Here is an 18,554-nt window from a genome sequence, read left to right as displayed (position 1 = left end):
GGTAACGAGTCGAGTCAACCTTGAATCTGACTCAATTTTATAACTATAAAATTTGAATCCGATCTGAATTTTTTTTATATCCAAACTCGATCCGACCTGAAATTAATAAAATATTATTTTTAAAAATATAAAATATTATTTTTTAAAATATAAAAATTTAAATATAAATAAATAAATAAATTTTTATATAAAATCGGATCGGGTTGGGTTTACCTAAAATCTGAACCTGACCCGACCTGAAACCTAATTTAAAAAAAAAATAACCTTATGAGGTCGAATCGGATCAAAATCCGTTGATTCCAGATTAAGTTGTCAACTCTAATCAGAATGGACTTTTGCTTGCCCCGAAACTCAATTTGACTTTATATTAATAAAATCTAAATTTTTTTTATTTTTTTCATACCAAAACTTGATTCGATTCTATATTATATAAATCGTATCCAATCTAATTTGATCGAAAATTAATAAAATATTATTTTTTAATATAAAATATTATTTTTTAAAATATAATTATATAATTATATATAAATAAAAAATTAAAAAATAATTTATATATATCAAGTTAAATTTAACTAAAATTTAAATCTAATCTAAATTTAATTTTTTTTAATATTATCTTATTAAATCTAAAATTTAAATTTTTTAAAAGATAAATCTTATAAAATCGAATCAAATTAAATTCAGTTGAAGACGAGTATGCTGCCAACCCTAAATAAAACAAAAGCCGCCTGACGCCATACCAATTTATTATGGCATAACATCAAGGCCAATATTGTCAGTGTTCAAAGAAAAACAAAAGTCATGATAGCAGCCAGACAACCATCTAGTTTGACTTTTAATAATGTGTCACTGCATCGATTATTGAGACAAGAAATGAATATGTTTGACGCTCAATAATTGTTTGTTATAATATTAATAAATGATTGATTTAATTTATTAAATTTTATTTTTTTAATAAAAAAATTTTAAATTTAAATCTTATTTATGATTTTTTATTAAGATCAAATTTTATCTATGATTATTTATTAAAAATATTTTAAATATATATTTTATAATTATTTATTTTAAATTATTAAATATGATATATTTTATTTTAATTTAAAAAATTAAAAATTTTATTTATTTTTAAAATTTTTAAAAAATTTTTCTCACTGCACCACGTCAAAAACAAGTATTATTATTTTTTGTGGGGCAATTTCATTATGACAAGAAAGATTATTACAAAGTCACTCAATTAAGTTGGAAAATAAATAATTTTTTAATGAGAAAGAATAAAAATTCGTTGAAAGTTGACAGTGATACGAAATGTATAGGAAGATTTTTTAATGTAAATTTTGGAAAATGATGTCATCGATGATCGCATACTCAAACAACCGTTATTATTACCAACAAAATATATTTTATTTTATTTTCCATATTTGGTGGTTAGGAATAGCAAATGACTTGCTGGTGGATTCAAGTCACATCAACTTTAGTAAAATTCTCACTTTATAGGGTTTGAATTTTAGGTGTGTTCAAAGCCAATTAGTTTTTACTATATAACTAATAATAAAATTTTTTTAAAAAAATAATATATGTACCGTAATTTACATGTAATATATTTAAAAGTAGTTTATAAGTTTCAAATGATTCAAAATTTAAAATTTAATTAAAGTTAAAAATTTAAAATTTAACTTATAAACTTAAAAATTTTATAATTTTATTTCATAAAATGTATCTTATAAATTTATATTTAAATTTAAATTTATATACTATAATAAATTTTTAAAATCTCTATGAGATTGAGGTGTTATAAATATATTATTATATAATATAAAATTAACTTAATAAACTTCCAATATATTCAAAACAATATCTAACAATTTGGCTAAAACTTAATTAAATTTAATTTTGAAAGTGATAAAAAAATAAAATAAAACCAATATTTAAGCATGCTAAAGATGATTAAGCAAAATATATGAGTAGATATTACAGACAATCTCTTTTTCTTTTCAATGATTTCTCCTTTTTTTTTTTTTCCAATAACTAATGACCAGTGACCATAGTCTTTAAGTTGCTCATATGGTATTTTGACTCATGAATTTAACCACACCACTTAAGCCAGCCAGGTACAATGAATTACACTGTGCTTCTGAAGTTGTATAAATAACATTCAACATATAGTATCTCCTCCAAACGAACAGCAAAAATCTTGGGCATCCTGTTGTTTGCATGAAAACATTAAGTTCTTCTTTTTTCATGAATAGTTGTTTGATATCATAGCACAAAATGGAGAGTACTGATGCATATAGAGCAAGCAGCATACGTATAGGAAGTTCTACATTATGGAGAAATAGCTCATCCTTTGAAGTTTTCTCCAAGTCTTCTCGTGAAGATCAAGACGATGAAGAAGCTTTGAAATGGGCTGCAATCGAGAAACTGCCCACATTTTCTCGTATAAGAACAGGTATACTTGCTGAAGAAGGGAGTCGGTTAAAAGAGATTGATATTAAGAAACTTGGATTGCTAGAGAAGAGGAACCTGTTACAGAGGCTTGTGAAAGTTGCTGAGGAAGACCATGAGAATTTCTTGCTCAAGCTCAGGCAGCGCATTGACCGGTAAATCCCTTTCTTTTTTGCCTATTTTGCGCGTAAAGAACATATATTTATTACTATGGAGTAATTATCTCTGTGTTCAATCTCAAAACACAGAGTTGGAATTGAGCTTCCGACAATTGAAGTCCGGTTCGATCATTTAAATGTTGAAGCAGAAGCATATGAAGGGAATAGAGCGTTACCAACCATGTTTAACTTCTCTGTTAATATGTTTGAGGTAATTGTTTTAATACACAAACATGCTTGCTTTTTGACATGTATTCATCTGTATACTCATTTTGTAAACCAGAAGTTCAGAACTGACCTGCTTTTTTCTTTCTGCCTGTATGTCATACTAAAGGGTTTCTTGAATTACCTTCATATTCTTCCCTGCAAAAAGAAACCATTTCCCATTCTTAGTGATATCAGTGGAATCGTCAAGCCTCAAAGGTTAGAATACCAGTTCTATAAAAACAAAAAATCACAAATATAATGTCTTGAAATGGCACAGTTCTGCTCATAGTTTCTTTGGTCAAACTTCTGTAGAATGACATTGCTCTTAGGGCCTCCAAGTTCAGGCAAGACCACATTACTGTTGGCATTGGCTGGCGAGCTTGGCAAAGACTTAAAAGTAAGAACTAAATTTGGAAACATATTTGACATTACTAATTATAAATTCAATTCTGATACGAGCACAAGTGAGAACTTCAGGTTTCTGGGGAGATTACTTACAATGGACATGGAATGGAAGAGTTTGTTCCTCAAAGGACATCAGCTTATATAAGTCAGTATGATCTCCATATAGGAGAAATGACAGTCAGAGAAACATTGGCTTTTTCAGCAAGATGTCAAGGGGTTGGAACTCGTCATGGTCAGTTGAGTCGAAACACTGTGAAATTTGACATCTACTTGATCTTAGAAAGTTTGGATGCCTTGCAACTGAATAATATTGTCCAAAATTGGCAGACATATTGGTAGAATTATCAAAAAGAGAGAAAGAAGCAAATATCAAGCCTGATCCAGATATTGACATCTATATGAAGGTAAGACAAAAGCTGAGGGAGAAAGCAGTAAATTTTTTAGTGTTTTCAGTTTACTTTTTAAGTATTAGGGTTCATAAAAAGGATTTTTTGTTCTTTGAAAATGATTTGTTTCTATAAATTATGCAGGCAGCAGCACTTGAAGGGCAAGAAGCAAGTGTAGTTACAGATTATATACTCAAGGTAATATTTTTTTATATTTTCCAATCCAAATCACTGAAAACAATATAAAACAATTTCTTTTTTTCAATAAAAAATCTTTGCAAAATCGATTTATGATTCTAAAACTTTTGCAGATACTGGGACTTGAAGTTTGTGCTGACACCATGGTTGGAGATGAAATGCTACGAGGTATCTCTGGGGGACAAAAAAAGCGAGTCACAACAGGTAAAACTTATTGAATGACATTTTTTTTTTCACAGCTATTGGACGGACTTTATATGATAACTAAACCCATAGTTTTAGTCTATAATCAAACTATTCGTTTCTGACAGGGGAAATGCTGGTTGGGCCTTGTAAGGCACTTTTCATGGATGAGATATCTACTGGCTTGGACAGTTCAACAACATTCCAAATAGTGAATTCACTGAGACAAATCATTCACATTCTCAAATGCACTGCTGTCATATCTCTTCTCCAGCCAGCGCCGGAAACATATGACCTTTTTGATGATATAATTCTTCTCTCAGATGGAAAGATTGTGTATGAAGGGCCCCGTGAAAATGTGCTTGAGTTCTTTGAATACATGGGTTTCAGGTGTCCTGAAAGAAAAGGAGTTGCTGACTTTTTACAAGAAGTAACTCTACTCTTAACCTCAATTTTCTGTGCAGCATTCTTGTTTAATAATCAGAATGTGTTTGAATATGTTTTTGTTTTATGCCCTTGGGACTTGGGTTGCAACAGGTTACATCAGTCAAAGATCAAGAGCAGTACTGGGCAGATAGAGAGCAGCCTTATAATTTTGTCACTGCCAGTGATTTTGCTGAAGCATTTCAGACATTTCACATTGGTCAAAAACTAGCTGATGACCTAGTAACTCCATATGACAAGTCCAAAAGCCACCCTGCTGCTCTAACAAAACAGAAGTATGGTGTTAATAAGAAGGAACTGCTAAAAGCTTGCATGTCAAGAGAATATCTACTTATGAAAAGGAGCTTGTTCGTTTATATTTTCAAAATGGTCCAAGTAAGTTGCATTAAAAGAAAACTTCTGAATGAAACATTGGGTTTTGGACTCAAATTTATGTGATTCATTCTTCTTTTGTGAATTTTCAGCTTGTCTTCACAGCTTTTGTGGCGATGACAGTATTTCTAAGAACTGAGATGCACCGGGATACAGTAACAGATGGAGGGATTTATATGGGCTCTCTGTTCTTCACTCTCATTGTAATAATGTTCAATGGATTCTCAGACCTTGCCATGACCATATTGAAACTTCCTGTGTTCGACAAGCAAAGAGACCTTCATTTTTATCCTGCATGGGCATATGCCCTCCCTACATGGATTCTGAAGATCCCAGTCACTGTCTTAGAAGTTACCATTTGGGTGGTCATGACTTACTATGTCATAGGCTTTGATCCAAATGTTGGGAGGTGAGAAAAGAAATACCCGGATGATTTTAAGGTCTGTACTTTTTGTGCTGTAACCTGATTAATGTTATTCTTCACAGGTTTTTCAAGCAGTACTTTTTACTCATATGTCTGAACCAGATGGCTTCAGGAATGTTCCGATTAATGGCAGCATTAGGAAGAAATATGATTGTTGCCAACACATGTGGTGCATTAGCTTTGCTCGTAGTTCTGGTTTTGGGAGGATTTATCTTGTCACATGGTGATTAAACATTTGAATTGGACAGATTTTCTTTTTCCCTTCACTTCCATTGTTTTAACGTTTGACATTAAAGAATATGTTGTTTTGCATCAGATAATGTGAAGAAATGGTGGTTGTGGGGCTATTGGATCTCACCATTAATGTATGGTCAGAACGCCATAGCTGTGAATGAATTTCTTGGAAAGAGTTGGAGACATGTAAGTAAATTATTCTTGAGCTATCATAAAAAAAGAACCAAATCTTAGAAATCTGAATGGATGGAATTTTTCTAATGAGTATATGAAAATGTTTCTTTTGTAGATTCCAACTAATTCAACTGAAAAGTTAGGAGTTTTGGTCTTAAAATCTAGAGGTATATTTCCTGAAGCACATTGGTACTGGCTTGGAGTGGGTGCTTTAATTGGATATTGTTTGCTATTCAATTTCCTGTTTACTTTGGCTCTCGAGTTTCTCGATCGTAAGTTTCTCTTCTCAAATGCATTAGTTTTTCAATGGCAAGACTATGCTCTAATAATTTAATTAACTTGCTTCAGCATTTGGGAAACGCCAAGCAGTAATATTGAAAGAAACCATAGCTGAGAAAAGTGTTACCAGTAACAGGGAGCCTATTGAGCTATCATCAAGAGGAAAAACTTCTGGTGGGTCATTACACGTTGATACATTTTCTAATGCTACCTTTTGTTATTCAAACTACACTATAATCAAGGTAAAACAATGCAGGAAAAGCGGAAGAAAGCCGAAAAACTGTATCAACTGGGACACCGTCTGCAAGTGCGGCCAGCATTAATGAAGCTAGTCAGCTTAGGAAGCAGGGAATGGTTCTCCCTTTTCAACCTCTTGCAATCACTTTCGATGACATGAGATATGCAGTAGACATGCCACAGGTATCTTCAAGCCACTTTAGGATGCAACAATATGTTGAAATCAATAGTGATTGTACCTTGATGCTGAATTTTTGCAATGCTTGCAGGAAATGAAAGCTCAGGGTGTTCTTGAGGACCGGTTGGAACTCTTAAAGGGAGTGAGTGGCACTTTCAGGCCTGGAGTTTTAACGGCTCTGATGGGGGTTAGTGGTGCTGGAAAGACAACTTTAATGGATGTCTTGGCTGGGAGAAAAACAGGTGGTTACATCGATGGAAACATCACTATTTCAGGTTACCCAAAAAGGCAAGAAACATTTGCTCGCATATCAGGGTATTGTGAGCAAACTGATATCCATTCTCCTCATGTTACTGTCTACGAGTCCTTGCTATTTTCAGCATGGCTACGACTAGACCCTGAGGTTAATACTACGACCAGGATGGTATGTTGTTTCTCGCTGCTCTCTTCTTCTCTTTTAGGAGGGTAAAGAGGCAAAGCTGTAACATCCAAAAGCAATTCTCTATCAGAAATTTTAGCTTAACTGCGTGTTGCTCAAATTGATTGGTTTACAGATGTTCGTTGAGGAAGTCTTGGAACTTGTAGAACTGACCCCCTTAAGGAAAGCAATAGTAGGATTACCTGGAGTCAATGGCCTTTCAACTGAGCAGCGTAAGAGGCTAACTATTGCAGTTGAGCTTGTTGCCAACCCATCGATTATATTCATGGATGAGCCAACATCTGGCCTTGATGCAAGGGCAGCAGCAATAGTTATGAGAACTGTGAGGAACACAGTTGATACAGGACGAACTGTTGTGTGCACCATCCATCAGCCGAGCATTGACATCTTTGATGCTTTTGACGAGGTGAGAATCCTTTTTAAGGCTAGTCAGCCATCTTACCCCTTCAACTGTTCTCAGTTCTTAAACTAATACAATGGCGAAATTCAGCTGTTTCTGATGAAAAGGGGAGGTGAAGAAATATATGTTGGTCCATTAGGTAGCCATTCCTGCCACTTGATAAAGTATTTTGAGGTTAGTACGATGAATGCATAATATTTTTGAGATTTTTGAGATATATGTTGCCAAATTGCTGAAAGAAGTTTTTATTTACCAAGGAAATCAATGCAATTCCCAAGATAAAGGATGGTTACAATCCTGCAACTTGGATGTTGGAGATTACTTCAGGAGCACAAGAAGAAATTCTTGGTGTTAACTTCACCAATATATACAAGAATTCAGAACTTTATAGGTATGATCACCCCAAAGTTCTAATGAGTGAAAAAAAAAAATCTCTATGCATTCAAGTTTTAAGTTTTAAAGTTTAGTATCAATTTTAGAATTGTCAAATGACCAGAAATTGAAATGAAGAGATCAAAGTTTTTAATCATGAATGAGTAAATCTTGTTATGTAGTAAATATTAACCCTGTAAAAGAGTGGTGCAGGAGAAATAAAGCATTGATTAAGGAGCTTAGCACACCTGTCCCTGGTTCACAAGATTTACACTTCCAGACTAGATACTCACAGCCTTTCTTTATCCAATGTATGGCCTGTCTATGGAAGCAGTATTGGTCTTACTGGCGAAACCCACCGTACACGGCAGTGAGATTCATATTCACGACTTTTATAGCTCTACTTCTTGGAACAATATTCTGGGATCTAGGTTCCAAAAGGTATACAATCTCACACTGATGGTGGTTGGTCAGAGCATGTATGTCTGTAACTTTAAACTCTAATTTAAGAGAAAATGTTTTGGAATTTGCAGAACAAGGCGACAGGATATCTTAAATGCAATGGGTTCTATGTATGCTACTGTAATGTTCTTAGGATTTCAAAATACTGCATCAGTCCAGCCGGTTGTGGCTGTTGAAAGAACAGTTTTCTACAGAGAAAGTGCGGCTGGAATGTATTCAGCATTGCCATATGCATTCGGACAGGTAAAAACTATTTTGCCTTCAATTTTAGGCATTCAGCCAACCAAACTTTCCAAAGGAAATTGAATTTATCTATTTTGTAGATGTAGTTGCAGTTGTTACATACCTGATGTACTACACTTTTTGCAGCTTGTGATTGAATTGCCATACACTTTGATCCAATCTATTATATATGGGGTTATAGTGTATGCCATGATAGGATATGAGTGGACAGCCCCCAAGTTCTTTTGGTTTCTCTTCTTCATGTACTTCACCTTATTATACTATACTTTTTACGGGATGATGGCCGTAGCTGTTTCACCCAACTTCAATATCGCTGCCATAGTTTCAACATTCTTCTATCGGATATGGAATGTTTTCTCAGGATTCATCATTCCTCGACCGGTAGGTTATACTAACATTGTGCATATTTCTTCATGGCAAAGAATTGAGTTCATTAGCCTAACGAAGGAATTGTTTGAAACGACAGAGAATTCCTATCTGGTGGAGATGGTACTATTGGATTTGCCCCATTTCTTGGACCTTGTATGGACTGGTTGCTTCTCAATTTGGGGATATCGAAGATACATTTGAGTCAGGTGAAACAGTGAAACAATTTCTAAGAAGCTATTTCGACTTCAGGGATGACTTTGTTTGGGTTGTTGCCATCGTGATTGTTGGAATTTGTGTGCTCTTTGGATTCATATTTGCCTTCTCGATCAAGGCATTTAACTTCCAAAAAAGATGATGACGCCATAGACATGGGTTCAAAGAAATTTGCACTCCTTAAAGATGTCCAACAATCTCTTTCATGTACACAACAAATTCCATCTACGAAGGAAAATGCAGCTAATGTAATAAACATATGCATATACATAGATGAATTCATATTACAATATTCTACTAATATAAACATATTATGTTACCTTTTATTATGAAAACAACAAATTATGTGAACCGATTTGCCGCTGCGTATGTTACACTTGAAACTTCTCTCAATACCTAAAACTACAATTGAACTACTCTGTTGGAAGGAAGAGTAAAGATTGAAGAAAAAAAGAGAGAGGATTCGTTACCATCTCAGGTTCCCAAACTGTCCAAGAAGCTTTGCAACTCACTCAAACTCTCAGCAGAAAAGCTCTTTTGCACTCTTGCACGAAAGGCAATCAAGTTAGGGGGTGGATGGGATTGAAAGCAAACAACAACAACAACAGCTAAGTTATCCCCACTTTTCGTCTTCAAAGCTTCATCAACCAGATCCTAGCTGCACATGAGTGGATCATTGTGCTCCTGAATCCTCTGCCTAGCGAAATCAACAGCATTGTAGCCCCCAAAAACATCCCACAGCCCATCACGTCCTATGATAAGGAATTCATCCTCCTCGGTCAGATTTGCAGTCCTAATCTCTGGCTCTGCACTCAGCGGTCCACCATCTGCACTTTTCATTACTTACATGTGCCTATCTCTTAAAGCACAAGCCACATTAAGTTGCCAGTCGAGGTAATCATGTAACATCTCCGATCTCCAATTTCACGTTAGAAAAATACGTGGATAAAAAATAATATATATATAAAAATTTAAATTTAAAATTTATAAGGTAATTTTTATAAGATAAAATCGTAAAACTTTTGCATCAAAGTAAAATATATTTAACAAGTTAGCTGTGGATCTTGACAAATAGTATTAAAGTGATCACCAGTCGACAAAAATTAAATATTCTATGGTGAGAATCACTAAGTGTTACATGATAGAGCGGAGTCATTAAGTACTACATGATAGAGCGGAGTCACTAAGTATTACATGGTGAAGAGTCATATCTAGAATCCCAAAACCTGGTGTGATCTTAGTCTTATAGTTAGACTTGGTTTGACAGGGCGTCAAGCTTTAAAAGGGAAACTAAGTGTTACATCATGAGAGTCACTAAGTGCTACACGGTAGAACCGTGAGAGTTATTAAATGTTATATAGTGGGGAGTCACTTCTAGAATCCCAACGTCTAGTGTGATCTTGGTTCTGTAGTTTGACTCAGCTTGACAAGAACGTCAAGCTTTAAAGGTGGGAGATTATAATGCCCTTAATCCTATAATGAAAAAATATGTAGTTAATGAATAATATATATACAGAGATCTAAACCCAAATTTGTGAGGTGTCTTTTTTGAGATAAAATTATGAGACATTTGAATTAAAGAAGACAATACCTCGTAGTGGTATTAGAGCGGTCACCAATAGGCGAGAACTAAGTGCTATATTATAAGAATCACTAGGTGCTACATGGTGAGGTTGTGAGAGTCACAAAATACTATACGGTGAGGTAGTGATAGTCATTATGTGCTACACGGTAAGGTTATGGGAGTCATTATGTGCTACATAGTGGAGAGTTACCTCTAAAATCCTAACGTTTGATGTGATCTAAGATGGGAGATTGTAACGCCCCTAATCTCACAATAAAAAAATGCGTGGATAAGGAATAATATATATGTAGAGATCTAAACATAAATTTGTGATATGCCTTTTATGAGATAAAATCGTTAGATCTTTAGATTAAAGCGGATAATAGCTTACAGTGGTATTAGAGCAGTCACCAGTGGACAAGAATTAAGTGCTACATCGTGGAAGTCACTAAGTGCTACACGATGAAATCATGAGAGTGCTACACTGTAGGAAGTCACCTCTAAAATCCCAATGTATTGTGTGATCTTAGTCTTATGGTTGGACTCAGCTTAACAAGGATGTCAAGCTTTAAAGATGAAAAGATTGTAACGTCCCTAATCCTACAATAAAAAAAATATGTGGATAAAGAATGATATATATGTAGAGATCTAAACCTAAATCTATACACATGATATCAGAGATGTCACTAGTTAATGAAAACTAAGTGATATCAGAGGGTCACTAGTCGATGAAAACTAAGTGCTACAAGATTGTCATGCCCCGAGATCAAGACATAACATGGTCATATTACCTTAAAGAAAACTCCAAAGTAATACAAAAGCTTCTTTTTTAATCATTCTAAAATTTTTCAATAAACTGATATAGTCTACCAAGTAAAATCCATATAATTAATCCAACTAATGATATATCTCTATATATCTAAATACAAATCATATGAAATACAAAACTATTTCATAAGATCTCATTGGCCAACATTGTCTCTTACGACTAAGTAATCTTTCTCATTTGATCTTCTAATTTTTACAAAACTAAGCAAACTTTTACCTACTCATCTGTAAAAAAAAAAGTAAAAGAGGAATGAGCAAACCATAGCTCAGCAAGTATAGGCTCACACTCCTTACCGGATCAAGCATCGCTTTCATACATATTATATAGATCATTCAAAACATTCGTCAAATCATAATGTTAAAATATTTCAAGATCATCGTTATGTTAAATATTTCATAAATTCATAGATCAATGTTAAAATATGTCACTTCATAAATCATTGTAAAATATGCTATCATTCAAATATTGTAATCAAATCAAATAATGGATCAATCATTAAAAATTATTGCAAACCATCATCATCATAAATCATCATTATTAATCGTTTATCATTAACTACGGTCACTGCTATAATACATGACATTGACCGTATCAACAATTTCATTCTTATGATCATTGCTAACTATTATAACCTATTACTAGGGCCTTACGCTAATTACTATTACCCGTTAGCTAGAGTCATATGATCATGTCTTTGCTAACTATTATTACCCATTAGTCAGGGTCGTAGAACTAGTTCTAGTATCGATGATCCCACTTTTCAGGGATGTAAAAATGTTCTTTAAACATAAATCATTTTTTCATTTCATTCATAAGTGCGATCTATCATTTATATAGAGAAAAAAATAATCATATGCTTGATCCTATTTTCATACATAAAAATAAAACAAAATAAAACATTCATTCATTTAAAAACATATATATATATATACATAGATTTAAAAATAAGCAAAGTGTGTGAGATTTTACTTACCTCCTTTCGATTCCATCATTTAGTTTTTCTTCCTCAATAATTAATGGCCTATTCAAGATAATTTCAACATAACAGTAATTAATCAACAAATTTAAGACCGTTTATACCAAAACAATTAAGTTAAACAAGAATTAACTCAAGTAACTAATTATGGCAGCCTACACTACTTTCACTAAGATGATCATATTTTGAGATATCCAACTCAGAATTAAAATCTTTTTAATGCATTAAAAATCAGACTCGATAAGCTTTCTAACCATATATGACCCATCTCGTGATTCCTTGTGGATTAATTATAATAATTTTTGCAATCCACATCATATGCTGCTGCCACACAGCCTATATACCTTCTCATAAAAATTATGTATTTATTCATAAAAAACTCCAAATTCAATTTCGCTTGTTTCGTTGGAAAGTAAACTCAATAAGCTTTCCAAACATATATAGCTTAATTTGTGATTCCTTGTATAAAAATTAAGACAATTTTTTAAATTCAACCATGATGCTGTTACTTTATAGTCTGTATATTCTTAAGTTAAAAAAATTATATAATTCTTCATAAAAAATTGGGATTCGACTTTCGTTTATTTCATTAGAAAGTAGATTCAACATGCTTTCCAAAGATATATAATAATCATAGCAATAATTAATCTATTAATATAGAATCCTATTTTAATTCATTATTACAGATCATAACATCTCATTCAAAAATAAAATTTTTTCTTTAATCTTTAAAAAAACTCAAATCCTTACTTTCAGCATTTAAACTTCATTCAATAATCATCAATAAATCTTAAGAACATAAAATAAACAAGGCCCAATAATTTACCCAAATAGATCATGAAGATTAATGAAAGATTTCATAATTTTTCTTGGTTTTACTTTGAAAATTTTAACTCCAAATAATAGCAATCAACTTGATTTTTTTTCTAAATAAAAAAAGGTCATATACTCACATTTAAGGGATTAACTTGATTGTAGTATTTGATTCTGAATCTCTAACTTAATTTTTTTTGCTTTCTAACCCTAAAGAAGATGAGGAAGAAGAACTTTTATTTCTTTTCTGTTTCACAATGGCTAGGTTTTCTTTCATATAATACTTCAGCCTTTTTTTCTTTTACTAATTAATCTCTTAATTAACTTAATGAGCTTTAGTAATAGTCTAGCCTAATTATCATTTGGGTTGTGCTATCACAAAGGTGGAGCCATAGGAGTCACTAAGTGTTACATGGTGGGAAGTCACTTCTAAAATCCTAACGTGCTACATGATAGGGAGTCACCTCTAGAATCTCAACGTCTAGTGTGATCTTGGTCTTATGGTTAGATTCGGCTTGACTAAAATATAAAGCTTTAAAGGTTAAGAGATTGTAACGCTTTTAATCTCACATTGGAAGAAAGTGTAGATATGGGTTAAGAGATTGTAATGCCCCTAATCCTATATTGAAATAATGTGTGCATATGATATGATATTTATATATAAGAAATCTAATATCAAACTTAAAAGTGGAAAAATTGTAACGTCTTCAATCCCACAATAGAAAAATGTGAGGATATGATATGATATATATATAAAAAATCTAATTTCAAACTTGTGAGACACCTTTTGTAAAATAAAATAATGAAACTTTTGAGTCAAAGCAGATAATATATCACAGATTTGGTATATCACTCCCCGAATCGAGGCATAACACGATCATATTATCTTAAAGTAAAATTCCAAAGCAATACGAAGCTTAATCCATAATCATTGAACAACTCTCAAATATAAAAGGTTCTCATTAAGTAACATAGCTAGATAACAAGTCTCCAAAGGTTCAAAGTCGAGTATTACAACTAAAATAAACAATTCTTCATAAAATCTCATATTTCTAAGTAGTTCTCCAATGCTTAATTCTTTTAACTTTTTTCAAGCTAATCATACTTATCATTCATAACATCTGTAAAAGAAAAAAAAATAAGCAATGAGCAAACAACAGCTCAGTAAGTAAAGGCTTACACACCTTATCGGATCAAACATCATTTCATACATATCATATAGATCATTCAAAATATTCGTCAAATCATAATGTCAAAACACCTCAATATCATCGTTCTGTCAAATATTTCGTAAATTCATAAATCATTGTAAAATATATTACTATTTAAATATCGTAATAAAATCAAATCATGGATCAATCATTAAAAATCATTAAAAATCATCATCATCATAAATCATCATTATTATTGGTTTATTGTTAGCTACAATCACTGCTATAACCCGTGACATTCGCTGTATCGGTAATTTCATCATCATGATCATTGCTAACTATTATAACCCGTTAGTCAGGGTCTTATGCTAACTACTATTACCCATTAGCCAGGATCATATGGTCATGTCTTTGCTAACTATTATTACCCTTAGCCAGGGTCGTAGAACTAGTTTTGGTATCAATGATCCCACTACTAGGGATGTAAAAATGTAGCCATCACAAAATCATTCTTTAAACATAAATCATTTTCTCATTTCATTCATAAGCATGATCCATCATTTATATAGAGAAACACAAAATAATCATATGCTTGATCCTATTTTCATATAACGAAAATAAAGAAATAAAACATTCTTTCATTTAGAAACATATATATATACATAGATTTGAAAACAAGTAAAGTGTGTGAGATTCTACTTACCTCTTTTTGATTCCACCATTTAGTTTTTCTCTCAAAATAATTAATGGCCTATCCAAGATCATTTCAACATATTAGAATTTAATTAACCCTTTTTGAGACCATTTATACAAAAATCAATTAAGTTACACAAGTGTTAACTAATTAATACTGGTAGCCTGACATCTTTTCATTAAAATAGTCATATCTCAATATACCCAAATCAGAATTATGATCTCTTTAATGCATTAGAAACTAGACTTGATAAGCTTTCTAACCATATATGGCACACCTCGTAATTCTTTGTAGATTAATTATAACAATTTTTGAAATCCACGTCATATACTGCTACTAAATAGCCTGTATACCTTCTAATAAAAACTATATATTTATTCACAGGAAACTCCAAATTCAATTTCGCTTGTTTCATTGGAAAGTAGACTCAATAAGCTTTTCAAACATATATGGCTTAATCTGTAAATCCTTGTATACAAATTAAGAAGAATTTCGTAATTCAACCTTGATGTTGTTGTCTTACAGCCTATATATTCTTAAGTTAAAATTAGACAACTCTTCATAGAAAACTCGGATTTGACTTTCGTTTGTTTCATTATAAACTAGATTCAACATGCTTTCCAATGATATATAATAATCACAGCAATAATCTATCAATTAATACAAAATTTTATTTTAATTCATTATTACAGATCCCAACATCTCATCCAAAAATAAAATTTCTCCTTCAATTTTTAAAAACTCAAATCATTACTTTCAGCCTACAAACTCCATTCAATAATCATCAATAAATCTTAAGAACATGAAATAAACAAAGCTCAGTAATTTACCCAAATAGATCATCAAGATTAATAAAGGATTTCATGATTTTTCTTTGTTTTTCTCTAAAAACTTTAACTCCAAATAATAGCAATCAATTTGATATTTCTTCTTAAATAAAAAGAGGGCATGTACCACCTTTAAAGGATTAACTTGATTGTAGCCTCTGTTTGTGAATCTCCGACTTGATTTTTCATATTCTTTAACCCTAAGGAAGATGAGGAAGAAGAACTCTATTTCCTTTCTGTTTCAAGATAATTAGGTTTTCTTTCATCTAATACTTCAGCCATTTTTCTTTTACTAAATAATGTCTTAATAAACTGATGGGTTTTAGTATTAGTCTAGCCCAATCATTATTTGGGCTGGGGTATTATAGGGTATGGGTCTCCACAAATACGATGTAGCACTTACTTCTCACCGACTGATAACTGTTCTGATATTATTTGTAGAGATTTACATCCAATCTACGAGATATTATTCGTTTTGACCCGAAAATCTCACGATTTTATCTTACAAAAAACGTCTCACAAGTTTTAAATTTAAATCTCCACATATATATTATTTTTTATTCACACATTCTTTTAATGTGAGATACATTCTTTCAATATGATATTGGAGATATTACAAACCATCATACACAAAACCTCCAGATGCCTCAAAACGCTTTCTCTCTCTTTTGCAATGGGTTTATGATCTCTTGACATTTCAATTGCTTTGCCCCAGCAACATAAAACTGCTCGACAATCTCCATCATTTGCCACAACCAACATTCTGCCATCAGAAACAAAGTCAACAAACAAGGGATGAGATCCTATCATCATTTAAAGCACAAACTCTAATTAGTTAACATGGATAGTAAATTTAAAATGCGACAGAGGACATCCTCATACCAATGGGGTGGACGGGGACCAAAACAAGAATGAATTAGTAACTTTAATCAATTCACTTCCATTTCTGTGTCATTAATCTACGTAGATTCACAAGTAATGCCTTACAACAGAATTTAAAGTGCAACTTTTTCATGTGATTATTAGTTTAAGCTGATTTATACGCATCCAATAATCTTTGGCAACGAGTTTGAATGCTCAATTAATTATATATCATCACAGAAACAAGGCACCAATATTATTGCTTCTCTAATGTCCTAGGTATTTTAACATTGTCAATAGAACAGGAAGCAGATATATTCTCGAACCATGTATCATTTTAACTCCTAATGAATCACCCTTAATTTTATTTTCATTCAAGGGGCAAACAAGTAAAATTACCACTTCAAAATCAACATTCCACCTAAAAACTGTTAGAAGGAAAAAAAAATCACCAACAAGTAAAATGCCACCGACTGACTTAAAAAAAAATTTTGAATTTTTTATTTTTATATTATATTCATATAATATTATCATATTATATTTTAAATTATCAATAGTAAACGTCTCTACCACTATTGACGTCGGCTGTTGTGTAAAACGAGCAACGACTAGAGGAAACTGTTGCCCGCACGCGTCTCTTAGGAAACAAACGGCAAGCAAAAAGGTTACTTGATTGGAGGGTCCAACCCACGTGGTATAATCACTAATGGCCAGCTTTGGGTCCTTGTCAGCTGCCGTGGTCTGGCCACCAACAACTCCGAGAACTCACAACCCTCCGGCCCTTTGTAACAAGTTACAACTCCTTGATAAATATTAAATCAACTCCTTCTCTTTTTGCCATAATTGTTAGTAGAACTCATATCTTTGGGGGAGAGCAAGGAAGAGAGGCGGAGAAATGGCCATTTCAACCAGTTGCTGCCTCAACGTCTGCCCTCCGACTCCAACTCATGGTTTAGACACTTCCTCAAACTCCAAGGCATCCCAAGTTGCATGGTGAGTCAACAAATAAAAGCATACATCCATTATTGTATAGCATGCAAGATTGACACTTTTATTCTGTCCAATTCATTTTGTTTTAGGCTGAGGGATGATAAATGGAGAAAGCAATGTGTATTAGGAATAGCCTGCATGGTAATTGGATTACAAGTCGACATAAGTGACAGCAACGCCATTGCTAAAGAAATCTCAATTGCCACAGAATCAAGCTCGAGTGTATCCAGATGGAGTGATAAAAGAATGTGCCCGCCATGGCGTGTCAATTCGCTAGAGACGATTGTGCCGGAGAATCTCCCGAGGCCATCTGCTCATAGGAGATGGGAAGCTATTGGTTTCTCCAAGAATGCTGCACCAGCAGTCAAAGTGACAGTAACCAGAAAAGCAAGAAACAGTTGCTTCTCCATGTAATTCTACAATGTTGTAGATCAAATCAACACTTGGAAATTGTATATCATCCAAAGTTAACAAATGGTATAAAATTATTATTACTTTCATGTTTTCTTCAGTTGAGATTGAGGAAATGAGCTAGGAAAGGCTGGAGATGTAGTACTAGATTGGTGCTTGTAGACATCCAATTGGGTCCAGGCCCAAATGGGTAAGGTCCAATTCAATTCTGTATTTTTTTTTGTATTTTATGTATTTTTATATTTATTATTATTATTATGTATTAATATATGTATATCTGTATTTATTTATTTATTTTTTTAGAATAGATTTATATGTATATTATTTATATAGTTATATATTTATTATTATATTATTATTATTTTTTTTTGTAATATATTTTTGGGTTTATCTTATTTTATTTGTTATTATTATTTTTTAAATTATCTGTCAATTTTATCTGATTTTTTTTCGATTATCAGATATTATTTTTTTTATTTTTTTATACTATAATATCTTTTGATTTATCTTTTCTAATTATCTAGTATTTTTTTTATTTTGATTTTTATTTTTGAGGGCTAAGATTATAAGTTGAAGAATCTCACTGTGGAGGGGAATTCAATCAGAAGAGTCCAATTGG

At 32.4% G+C, this 18,554-nt stretch overlaps 2 protein-coding genes and 1 pseudogene across 2 annotated transcripts; 2 read left to right on the top strand and 1 right to left on the bottom strand.

Moving 5' to 3' along the window:
* The first annotated feature begins 2,055 nt into the window (after positions 1-2,055).
* Positions 2,056-9,168, top strand: LOC111303362 (pleiotropic drug resistance protein 1-like). The gene is made up of 24 exons (XM_022899582.2): positions 2,056-2,597; positions 2,691-2,811; positions 2,935-3,023; positions 3,120-3,204; positions 3,285-3,444; positions 3,540-3,616; positions 3,743-3,796; positions 3,910-4,000; positions 4,108-4,409; positions 4,517-4,798; positions 4,888-5,204; positions 5,282-5,442; positions 5,536-5,639; positions 5,743-5,899; positions 5,976-6,080; positions 6,163-6,326; positions 6,413-6,745; positions 6,876-7,166; positions 7,251-7,334; positions 7,418-7,551; positions 7,746-7,973; positions 8,066-8,237; positions 8,364-8,618; positions 8,704-9,168. Exons 1-24 carry the CDS (start codon positions 2,269-2,271, stop codon positions 8,959-8,961), a joined length of 4,353 nt encoding a protein of 1,450 aa, XP_022755317.2. The 5' UTR covers positions 2,056-2,268; the 3' UTR covers positions 8,962-9,168.
* Positions 9,169-9,252: 84 nt separating this feature from the next.
* Positions 9,253-16,483, bottom strand: LOC111302623 (putative protein phosphatase 2C 57 pseudogene; annotated as a pseudogene).
* A 745-nt stretch (positions 16,484-17,228) lies between these two features.
* On the top strand, positions 17,229-18,024 carry LOC111304243 (protein CHLOROPLAST VESICULATION). The gene is made up of 2 exons (XM_089742497.1): positions 17,229-17,527; positions 17,614-18,024. Exons 1-2 carry the CDS (start codon positions 17,430-17,432, stop codon positions 17,936-17,938), a joined length of 423 nt encoding a protein of 140 aa, XP_089598623.1. The 5' UTR covers positions 17,229-17,429; the 3' UTR covers positions 17,939-18,024.
* The last annotated feature ends 530 nt before the right edge of the window (positions 18,025-18,554 follow it).

This window comes from Durio zibethinus, chromosome 13 (assembly GCF_047325235.1).
Source record: "Durio zibethinus cultivar Kanyao isolate XHJ-2024 chromosome 13, ASM4732523v1, whole genome shotgun sequence".
NCBI lineage: Eukaryota > Viridiplantae > Streptophyta > Magnoliopsida > Malvales > Malvaceae > Durio > Durio zibethinus.
The sequence above is the reverse complement of the archived record's forward strand: the minus strand, read 5'-3'. Positions and strand labels throughout refer to the sequence as shown.

What these genes read in the sequence shown, in the direction of transcription:
- LOC111303362 (XM_022899582.2), top strand. Translation starts at nt 2,269, where the DNA reads ATGGAGAGTACTGATGCATATAGAGCAAGCAGCATACGTATAGGAAGT. An exon ending in TCTCTGTTAATATGTTTGAG is followed by an intron (nt 2,812 to 2,934) that starts GTAATTGTTTTA and finishes GTCATACTAAAG; the next exon opens with GGTTTCTTGAATTACCTTCA. An exon ending in ATCAAGAGGAAAAACTTCTG is followed by an intron (nt 6,081 to 6,162) that starts GTGGGTCATTAC and finishes AAAACAATGCAG; the next exon opens with GAAAAGCGGAAGAAAGCCGA.
- LOC111304243 (XM_089742497.1), top strand. Translation starts at nt 17,430, where the DNA reads ATGGCCATTTCAACCAGTTGCTGCCTCAACGTCTGCCCTCCGACTCCA. An exon ending in AAGGCATCCCAAGTTGCATG is followed by an intron (nt 17,528 to 17,613) that starts GTGAGTCAACAA and finishes ATTTTGTTTTAG; the next exon opens with GCTGAGGGATGATAAATGGA.